The sequence below is a fragment of the Somniosus microcephalus genome, unplaced genomic scaffold, assembly GCF_052327205.1.
Source record: "Somniosus microcephalus isolate GS21.2 unplaced genomic scaffold, FLI_Smic_1.0 unresolved_chr9, whole genome shotgun sequence".
Taxonomy (NCBI): Eukaryota; Metazoa; Chordata; class Chondrichthyes; order Squaliformes; family Somniosidae; genus Somniosus; species Somniosus microcephalus.
This window is the reverse complement of record NW_028225187.1, coordinates 34,502,495-34,513,340: the sequence shown is the minus strand read 5'-3', so window position 1 is coordinate 34,513,340 and position 10,846 is coordinate 34,502,495. Positions and strand designations below refer to the sequence as shown.

General features: G+C 44.1%; 1 protein-coding gene across 1 annotated transcript in view; it reads left to right on the top strand.

The window, feature by feature from the left end:
• Positions 1-3,975, top strand: part of LOC147085053 (osteoclast-associated immunoglobulin-like receptor) — a 6,349-nt gene extending 2,374 nt beyond the window's left edge. Inside the window, exons 2-3 of the mRNA XM_085979747.1 lie at positions 524-829; positions 3,837-3,975. Of these exons, the coding sequence (XP_085835873.1) occupies positions 524-829; positions 3,837-3,946 (416 nt within the window). The 3' untranslated portion in view covers positions 3,947-3,975. The remainder of the gene's footprint in view (positions 1-523; positions 830-3,836) is intronic.
• The last annotated feature ends 6,871 nt before the right edge of the window (positions 3,976-10,846 follow it).

The following is a 10,846-nucleotide window of genomic DNA, read 5'->3' as shown; positions in this document are numbered from 1 at the left end:
CTTACTTCAATCTTGAACACTGGCTGTTGCTTAGTGAAATCTATCGCTCACTCTCTCTCTCTCCCGTTCGCTCTCCAATGATACCAACCACATTTCTTTGATTTGTACTGAATGAACTAAACATGAAACCCTTCCAGAAGTCGAATTAACCGAGTTCCTCATGACACCAGAATCAGATACATGAAATATCGGTCTGAGAATGGGAGGACCATTTAAAGAGTTGAGTCAAAGAAAGTTACAGATTGTGCTGATTGAAGGGCGATGGACAATAAGCAGATAAACAATTTTAATTTTTTGAAAGCAGTAAAAAAACAGGCTGAAGGAAATACTTCACATAAAAGATAGAATAAGCACATTCTGGTTCATCCTGTTTTCCATCTGTCCTTTCCTTGTAAGTAATAACAAAAAGCAATGCATGTATTGGAAGCAAGACGACAGATTTAGTTCTACCTTTAAGAATGTCTCCTCATATGTCATTGAGTAGACTTTTGACACACAATTTCATACGTTATTTTTGATACAGATGATCTCCCGGAGCCGACTTTCTACATGGACCCAGATTCCGGTGCAGTTTCAAACGGGGAAAATGTTGTCATTTCTTGCAAAGGCGACATTCGCTCCAGAGGGGGAACATTTCTCTTGTTCAAAGATCAGAAAGGAAATCCTGTACAGTCCCGTAATGTGAGTGGCGATGAGCGGATTGTGACCTTCAACATAAATACCCGAAGCGAAGGCTCTGTGGAAAATTACAGTTGTCGATATCAAACAGAGGTCGCAGGACGTTCGAGGAATTCGCCATTCAGTAACGATGTCCCGATTACGGAGACAGGTAGGGACCAACACATTTCAAAACGAGGTTGTGTGTTCTTGTATCTCAATGTTTGTCTCCTTCGCTCATATCTTGTTAATATAGGTGAGCAATTCCCTTTAAAATCGAACTGAGATGTACATATTTCGCTGCAACATTTACCTGGGGATCGTTCTTTTATCTGCTGGCGTAAAGTTCCCATTTGTTCTGCATAGTCTGCAGAGGCTGACCCCCCCCCCCCCCCCCGCTGTTATCCAGAAATAATGGTCACGAATTAAGAGCTGGAAGCGTTATTTAATGCTCTTTCTTTATAAGCGGTGAAACGCCAGAAAGCTCCCGAATTTAACTTCCATTCACTTTGAGCACCGTGCATCAGCAGCACACATACCAGGGAATGGTCTCTGCATACATTCAGTGCTGCCTGATGGGGTACACTGCCGTTCTTGCATCTGTATCCACCAAGAGAGCTGTGCCCAAGATTAATAATACATGAACCAGTCTGCGGCTGAGAAATTCCCCAGGGCAGAGGTCCGAAAGCGACGGTATCGGTTATGCCGACCATCTTAATCAGCAGTCGAATTTCTCGCCACTTGGGCACTCCTCTATTTTCTGCATGGTCTGATGGGCGTGGAAGGCCAACTTGGACTATCTGAGCCGTCTCCATCCAAGTAAGGAGATCACACATTAAATGACATTGACACGTTAAAGATGGCACAATGCAAATTCACAGTGATGCTGCCTGGTATGATGAGATAGAGGTACGAAAAAATCCTTCAAATAGACAGGCTAGTTTTATTGGCCCAGATATTCTGATTACTACGGGTGGGTATGCGCTGTGTACCTGCAGGAGTGAGACCTGCTTTTACCAGGATAAGAGTTCAAAAAAGAAAAAAACATTTCACTGATTTATCATTTTAAAATACTTTAAAAAAAATGTAAGTTGATATGTAGCCCCGTAAAAAACTTGAATAATTTTTTTCAAAAAATTAATTTTTCTTTAAAATACTTAATTTGTTGTAATTTCAAGTCATTTTAAAAATGTGTATTAAAAAATATATTTAAAGTTTTGCCATGTTTTTTCATTGATCTCCATTCATATATTTGACAGGTCTTCCTGTCAAATGTATGAAGGGAGATTCCCTTCTGTGATTGGCTCCCCAAGGCCCACAAAATCCCAGGGATGCTGCGATTGGATAAAACGGGCCATTATGAAAATGACAATTACAATGGCCCAGAAATTCGGGTGGAGGGCTTCCCGCGGGTGCAAGCCCCCGACCTGCACATACCTTGCGCGCCGGTATTTTGCGGCCTGGAGGAGTCCGTGTTTCATGCTTACGTCGAGTGTGAGAGGTTGCAGCCCCTCTTTCACTACTTGAAGGGGCTGCTCCTCGATTTTGTAGGCCTGCTCCTGGGCCTGGCTAAAAGAGCCATCAATTGGTCCAGGCAGCGGGCGGTCGAGGGGTTCGTCCCGACGGATTGCCTGCCTCTCTTCCGCGGCCATGTTCGCACCTGGGTGGCCCTGGAAATGGAGCATGCGGTGTCCGCCGGCACGCTTGAGGATTTCTGCGACCAGTGGGCGCCGCGGGGACTGGAGTGCATCATCAACACGGAAAACCAAATTTTAATTTGATTTGTTAATTTTTAGTTGAATTTTTGTTAATTTGCAGTCCAATTTGTTTTGGTTTTTTTGGGGTCCAAACAAAAGAGTATCAAGCGCACCGGCCGTTGTGCTGTGGGCCCACCTGGGATTCTGATCCTGGGACTCCTCCAACTGCCGGCGGGCAGTGCTTGCGTATCCCAGGGGCGCAGTTAGTTCGATGCGTCCCCTGGGATCACGTGGGCCATGCAGAGCCAATGGTAGCAGGGAATGCTTCATTCATAAGTTTGACAGGAAGGGCTGTCAAACCTATAAATACTATAAGCCCCAAAACATCACTAAAACTTCAAATATTTTTTTTAAAATCACACTTTTAAAATAACTATAAATTCCAAAAAATAACTATATTAACAATAATTTAAATTTTTGAAAAAATTAATTACATTTTCTAACGGGGCTAAAAATAAACTAACCTTTCTTTACAGTATTTCAAAATAATAAACCTGTGGAAACAATGTTTTAATCGTAATTAATTCACCACTTACCTTGTTAAAAGCAGGCCTTGCGTCTGTTTTTAAAAGTGTAACTTCTGGAGACTTACCCTCCCGGAGAAACCTGGAAAAAAAATGTAAGTTCGATGCGCACGCGCTGCCTCTCCGGCGCACGCATTCCACCTGTGAACCCCTTCCTTTAAGGGAACAGAAGTTCCGGTTTCTCGTGCATGCGCAGTGCATGAATGAAATCGGCACTTCCATTGGGCCTACGGGTGAGTACCCCGTGCGTACTCATCCGTGGGGACCCGAATTTCTGGGCCATATGTTTTTTAAATTATGAAAGCACGGAAGTTGGCTTCTATGATAATTTAAAATCATGATAGAAGCAAACTAGTTTCAATAGTTAGGGGCCTATAAGGAAGTTTAGTAAATACAATATTAGAGGGGAGACAGCAGGAAAAGTCCCTCTATACAGAGAGATGTGAGGATATAGAGCTTAGAAATTTGACTCAGGCATTGGCGCAGAACAGGCGCCATATTGGCCGTATCATTCAGCAATGGATTTGAATATCAGGAGCTTCATATAATGGACGGCCGATCTGATATCGCCGATCCTGCGCCACCGCCCGAGTGGAATTTCGAGCGCAATGTAACTGGATCTCAAACGGGGCATAAAACAAGTGAACAGTTCCATACTGATGTTTTCCTTGAATTTTCCACCCATGTTCAATTTCACCCCCATATAATCATATTCACATCAGATGAACTTAATTCCGGGCATGAGGTAGAATGTGTCACTGACGCAAAGCCGTCAGTCAAGCAAAGAATATCATCTCGTGCCCTTTTATGCACTGGACATTCTGCTGGACGTAAACGCTGACATTTCTTGTGTGCTGATGAAACCTTAGCAATCTTCCATCTTTCTATCACTGTATAGGTGCAGATAACAGTTTATTGCTGAACATTGGCCTGGGATGTGCTGCTGGGCTCATCGTTTTACTGGTTGTGGCGCTGACCTGGTTCTTGATCGCGAAGAAAAGTAAGTGATCATGGGGGGAAAGAAAGTACGAATTTTCACATGGACTAAGATCGTTGAAAAGCTGGTCAGGCCTTGCAAACAGCCTGCAGTCCTCAGTCCAGCATTAAGATTGTGAAAGGTGACGGTAAGGCAAATGTTGAAGAGTTCTGTCTGCTTGCTTTGGAAAGGCTTCTCTGTCTAGTCGGATCTCCAGAATATATTGGCCCGGATATTGCGGGGCCGATGACGGGGTATGCACAGCGTACACACCATCGGAAGCCCTCAGAATGGCCCCGCAAGTTCCAGGTTTCGGCATAAAGCTGTGCATGCACGATAAACCGGAATTTGTAACCTGTCGAGGTGATCATCGCATGTGCCATAAAAAAAACTCTATTGCTGGAGCAGATTTGGATTTGACTATCTCGGGATTAAAAAGAAGTTGTGCGCATACGGGGTCCAGAATTTCTCTCTTTTTTTCAAATGGTAGATATTTATTACATGCCCTTGCAATTTAAAACAAAATCCCATTGCTGATCTACAGTCCTGTCTGTCAAGCTTTGTCTTTCCACCTTGCCTCAATCCGCTCACTCATCTTTGCATAAACCTTTTCTCTTTCTATTTGGACCTGAAACCGTGTCATTTGTTGGTCACTACTCCTGGGATGACTCATCTACTTCAGTGAGTGCCCAGGAAAACACTGGTGCCTGGTAAAAGCAGGCACTGGCCCTGCTTTTACCAGCGTAAGGGTTAAAATAGATGTTAAATTACATTTTCTAAATGATAAAAATATACAAATACCTTTAAAATTAATTCATCTAAATTTTGGCCAGAATTAAAATTATTTTTCAGACAATTCAATTTTTATTTTAAATGCTTAATTTGCAGCTTTTAATTAATTTTGAACATGAGAATATTTATTTTTATTAGAATTTTGTAAATTACTTATTTATTTGGGGATATTTCATTTGCTTATGGGGTTTCTCCCTTCTAATGTGTTTACGTAGGATTACGTAGGATATACGGCAAAGTAACAGGCCATTCAGCCCAGACAGCCCATGCGAGTGTTTATGCTCCACTCGAGACTCCTCCCGTCTTTCCTCATCTAAATCTATCAGCGTAACCCTCTGTTCCCTTCTCCCTCATATGCTTGTCCAGCCTCCCTGAAATACATCTATACTATTCGCTTCAACCACTCCCTGTGGTAGCGAGTTCATCATTCTCACCACTCTTTTGGTAAAGAAGTTTCTCCTGACTTCCCTCTTTGATTTCTTGGTGACTATCTTATATTGATGGCCTCTAGTTATGTTCTTCCCCACAAGTGGAATCATTTTCTCTATATCCACTCGATCGAAACCTTTCATAATTTTAAAGACCTCTATTAGGTCACCCCTCAGCCTTCTTTTTTCAAGAGAAAAGAGACCCAGCCTGTTCATCCTTTCCTGATATGTATACCCTCGCATTTCTGGTATCATCCTTGTAAATCTTCTCTGCACCCTCTCCAGTGCCTCTATATCTTTTTTATAATATGGTGACCAGAACTGTATGCAGTACTCCAAGTGCGGTCTAACCAAGGTTCGATACAGGTTTAGCATAACTTCCCTACTTTTCAATTCTATCCCTCTAGAAATAAACCCTAGTGCTTGGTTTGCTTTTTTATAGCCTTGCTAACCTGTGTTGCAACTTTTACAGATTTGTGAATTTGTACTCCGAGATCCTTTAATCCTCTACACGACCTAGCCTCGCATCCTTCAAGTGACCAGTGACCTCCCCACTCTCCCTCCCAAAATGTAGTACATCATATTTTTCCGTGTTGAACTTCATGTGCCAATTATATGCCCATTCTCCGAATTTACTGACGGCCTCCTGTAATTTGTTGCAGTCCTCCTCAGTATTGACTATCGCCCCCCAATTTGGTATCATCCACAAACTTAGAAATAGTGTTTTTGATTCCAAAGTCTAAATCGTTAATGTAAATTGTGAACAGCAGTGGTCCCAGCACTGATCCTTGTGGAACACCACTACCCACCTTCTGTCACTGTGAATAGCTTGATAGTGTCATCTGTGGTCCAGTTCGCCTGAGTCCATAGGTTGTGGGTTCAAGTCCCACTCCAGATACTTGAGCACAAAAATCTAGGCTGACAGTCCTCAGTGTAGTACTGAGGAAGTGCTGCACTGTCGGAGGTGCCGTCTTTCAGATGAGACATTAAACCGAGGCCCCGTCTGCCCACTCAGGTGGACGGAAAAGATCCCACAGCCACTATAGAAACATAGAAACCTGGAGTAGGCCATTCAGCCTTTCGAGCCTGCTCCGCCATTCAATATGATCATAGCTAATCCTCTATCTCAATACCATATTCCCATACTCTCCCCATACCCCTTGATGCCTTTTGTGTCTAGAAATCGATCTATCTCCTTCTTAAATAGATTCAGTGACTTGTCCTCCACAGCCTTCTGTGGTAGAGAATTCCATAGGTTCACCACCCTCTGAGTGAAGACATTTCTACTCAGCTCAGTCCTAAATTTCCTATCACATACCCTGAGAGTGTGACCCCTCGTTCTAGACACACCTGCCATTCTGAGTAGCTACACGTTACTCCTACTCACTGCTTCCTGTCCTGAAGTGAGCCAGCAATCCATTCAGCCACTTGTCCCCTGACTCCGCATTCTCTGATCTTGTTCATCAGCCTATTATTGGGTGCTGATCTGACTCATGGGAATCGAGGGACGCTTCCTAACCACTTGCCTACCTGGGATCCGTGGGCCTTTATGCAGCCTGAGGACGCAATGACTCCGATGCCCGTGACATAAGAACATAATAAGTAAGAGCAGGAGTAAGCCATACGGCCCCTAGAGCCTTCTCCGCCATTCAATAAGATCATGGCTGATCATCGACCTCTACTCCACTTTCCCGCCCAATCTCCATATCCCTTGATTCCACTGGAGTCCAAATATCTATCGATCTCGGCCTTGAATATACTCAAAGACTCAGCATTCACAGCCCTCTGGGGCAGAGAATTCCAAAGACTCACAACCCTCTGAGTGAAGAAATTCCTCCTCATCTCAGTCTTAAATGGCCTACCCCTTATCCTGAGACTGTGACCCCTAGCTCTAGACTCCCCAGCCAGGGGAAACAACCTCTCAGAATCTACCCTGTCAATCCCCCTCAGTATCTTGAATGTTTCAATGAGATCACCTCTCATTCTTCTAAACTCCAGAGAGTATCGGCCCATTCTACACAATCTCTCACCATAGGACAGCTCTCTCATCCCAGGAATCAATCTAGTGAACCTTCGATCCACCACCTCCAAGGCAAGTATATCCTTCCTGAGAGCCAGCAGGTACTTTTGGATTTATTTTTCAGGTCGGAGGCGTACTCCGGAGGTACACTTCCAACCGCAAGTTTAGGCCCAATACTATTTAAGGTGGTAATAGCTTCCGACTTTGCTGTCAATATTTTGGGGTAGGAAGAGACGAATTTCTAGACCTATAACAGCAAGCAGTTCGCGTTGTTGCTGAGGTAACCAAATAGAGGAAACTGTTTTTTTCTTTCTCATTCCATATTTTCTTGCACCTTTTGTGCGTATGCACGTCTCCATTCCTTGGTCTCTTCTGGGAAGGGTGCATATTAAACAATTGAATCTACTTCACTTGTATTAATATTCAACAGTGGAAATTTTGATAGTTTGGGTCACTTTATTGCGAAATTAACATAGTGATTTATATGTTCCCATTGTTACCTTGCAGGACAATTAAGAAGGCAAAATATTGAGAGGTGAGAATACCATGAGACACACTTTATTTTGATACTCATAGTTTTATGCAAATTATGCAATTATACTTTACTCACTCAAGTTCATTGCATCTTAGGTAATGGTGCAGAGAATAAACATTAATTTGGGGCTATATTTAGGATAATATAACATGTTTGTGTATGTTACAGAAGGGCAGCCTCTGCAGGTGGAGTTACGAGTCACGAAGACGCTGATAACACGTGTAAGTGCAGTGTTGCTTTAATTAATAAGGTTAAATATAATGGGCCAGAATTTGCCATGGAAATGTACAGCACGTTCGGAATTTCCACATGCGAATGCAGGTGCTCAACATCCCGAAATTGCTCTCTGTTACGTTCTGACTTGACAGATGATCTGCACCGATGGGGATATTCAAAGTACTGGCCAAAGAGTCGGGCTAATTGCTCAGCAAGATTACAATTTTAACAGCTTATGCAAACAGGCGCAGGGCCTGACACATACCGCCTGACAGTTCCAATTATTTCTAAAAGCTATATGTGGCCGGAAATGGAAGCATTTTCGGATTTTGTCCAGGCAATGTTTCTAATGTCCGTGAAAAGCTCGGAGGAAGTGCTTGGTACATTGAGCTAAGTGTGCATTGTGTTCGGAGTAGTTACGCCATCGACCGTTTTATCCAGGTCAATATGATTCTAGGCGACGCTAACAGCAACAGATATCTTAATGGCTTAATTTGTAATACTCGTACCTGAATCGGCTTTAAATTATTAATGCACTGGTGTAACTAAAATAGAATGAAAAATGCAAAATAATTCCGTGCATATGATTGAATTAGATACAGTGCGCGTGAAATTTGAAACGGGCCTGGAAACAAACAGCGGATTCGCATTTTTTTATTTGTTTATGGGATCAGGGCATCGCTGGCAATGCCAGCATTTATTGCCCATCCCTAGTTGCCCTTGAGATGGTGATGGGGAGCCGCATTTTTGAACCGCTGCAGTCCGTGTGGTGAAGGTACTCCCACAGTGCTGTTAGCGAGGGAGTTCCAGGATTTTGACCCAGCGAAGATGAATGATCAGCGATATACTTCTAAGTCAGGATGGTGTGTGAATTGGAGGGGAACTTGGAGCTGGTGGTGTTCCCATGCGCCTGCTGCCCTTGTCCTTCTAGGTGGAAGAGGTCGCGGGTTTGGGAGGTGCTGCCGAAGAAGCCTTGGTGAGTTGCTGCAGTGCATCTTGTAGACGGTGCCTACTGCAGCCACGGTGCGCCGGTGGTGGAGGGAGTGAGTGTTTAAGGTGGCGGATGGGGTGCCAATCAAGGGGCTGCTTTGTCCTGGATGGTGTCGAGCTTCTTGAGTGTTGTTGGAGCTGCACTCATCCAGGAAAGTGGAGAGCATTCCATCACAATCCTTACTTGTGCCTTGTCGATGGTGGAAAGGCCTTGGGGAGTCAGGAGTTGAGACACTCGCTGCAGAATATCTAGCCTCTGACCTGCTCTTGTTGCCAGAGTATTTATGTGGCTGGTCCAGTTAAGTTTTCGGTTAATGGTGACCCCCAGGATTTTGATAGTGGGGGATTCGGCGATGGTTATGCCGTTTAATGTCAACAGTTGTACGACACGTCCGATATTCCAATCTATTCAAGTTAAAGGAACTGAATGATGACTTGAGCGGACTACAGATGATAGGTGCGATAATGCCCTTTTTATGTCCCGCCCATGTACAAATCTGTCCACAAAATATTTGAAACAATTAATAATGACGTAGAGTCAAATTTACCTCTTTGGAGCCTGGCTACCTGGCATCTTCTGAGCGGGATGGAAAAGGAAATAGCTCCATGGAAGGGATGCATGCCTACATAAGAACACAATAACATAATAAATAGGAGCTGGATTAGGCCATTCTGCCCCCGAGCCTTCTCCGCCTGTCCATGAGATCATGGCTGATCATCGACCTCAACTTCACTTTGCCTCCTTATCTCCATCTCCCTTGATTCCATTAGAGTCCAAAAATCTTTCATAAGAACATAATAAATAAGAGCAGGAGTAGGCCATACCGCCCCTCGAGACTGCTCCGCCATTCTATGAGATCATGGCTGATCATCCAAATTCAGCACCCTGTCCCTGCCTTCTCCCCATATCCCTTGATCCCTTAGCCTTAAGAAATATATCTAACTCCTTCTTGAATATATTTAATGAATTGGCCTCTACTGCCTTCTGTGGTAGAGAATTCCACAAGTTCACCACTCGCTGGTTGAATAAATTCCTCTTCATCTCAGTCCTAAATGGCTTAACCCTTATCCTTAGACTGTGACCCCTGGTTCTGGACTCCCCGGCCATCGGGAACATCCTTCCTGCATCTAGTCTGTCTAGTCCTGTTCGAATTTTAAAAGTTTCAATGAGATCCCCTCTCATTCTTCTAAACTCCAGCGAGTATAAGCCCAATCGACCCAATCTCTCATCATACGTCATTCCAGCCATCCCAGGTATTACAACAAACGAGCATCAGAAATAGGAGCAGGAGTGGGCCATTTGGCCCCTCGAGCCTGCTCCCCCCATGCAATAAGTCCATGGCTGATCATCGACCTCAACTCCACTTTCCCGCCAGATCTCCATATCCCTTGATTCCCCTAGATTCGAAACATCTATCTATCTCAGCCTTGAAGGTGCTCTATGACTGAGCATCCGCAGCCATCTGGGGTAGAGAATTCATAGATTCAAAACCCTCTGAGTGAAGAAATTCCTCCGCATTTCCGTCTTAAATGGCCGACCCCTTATCCTGAGTCTATACCCGCTAGTTCTGGACACTCCAGCCAGGGGAAACAGCCTCTCAGCATCTACCCTGTCAATCCCCTTCAGAATCTTGTGTGTTTCAATGAGATCACCTCTCATTCTTCTAAACTTCAGAGAGTATCGGCCCATTCTACAAAATCTCTCATCATAGGACAGCCCTCTCATCCCAGGAATCAATCCAGTGAACCTTTCTTTCACCGCCTCCAAGGCAAGTATATCCTTCCTCAGATAAGGAGACCAGAACTGTGCACAGTACTCCAGGTGTGGTCTCCCCAAGGCCCTGTACAATTGTAGCAAGGCGTCCTTACTCTTATACTCCAACCCGCCTTGCAATAAAGGCCGATATGCCATTTCCATTACATATTGCTTGTTGTTCCTTTGTGATAGTTC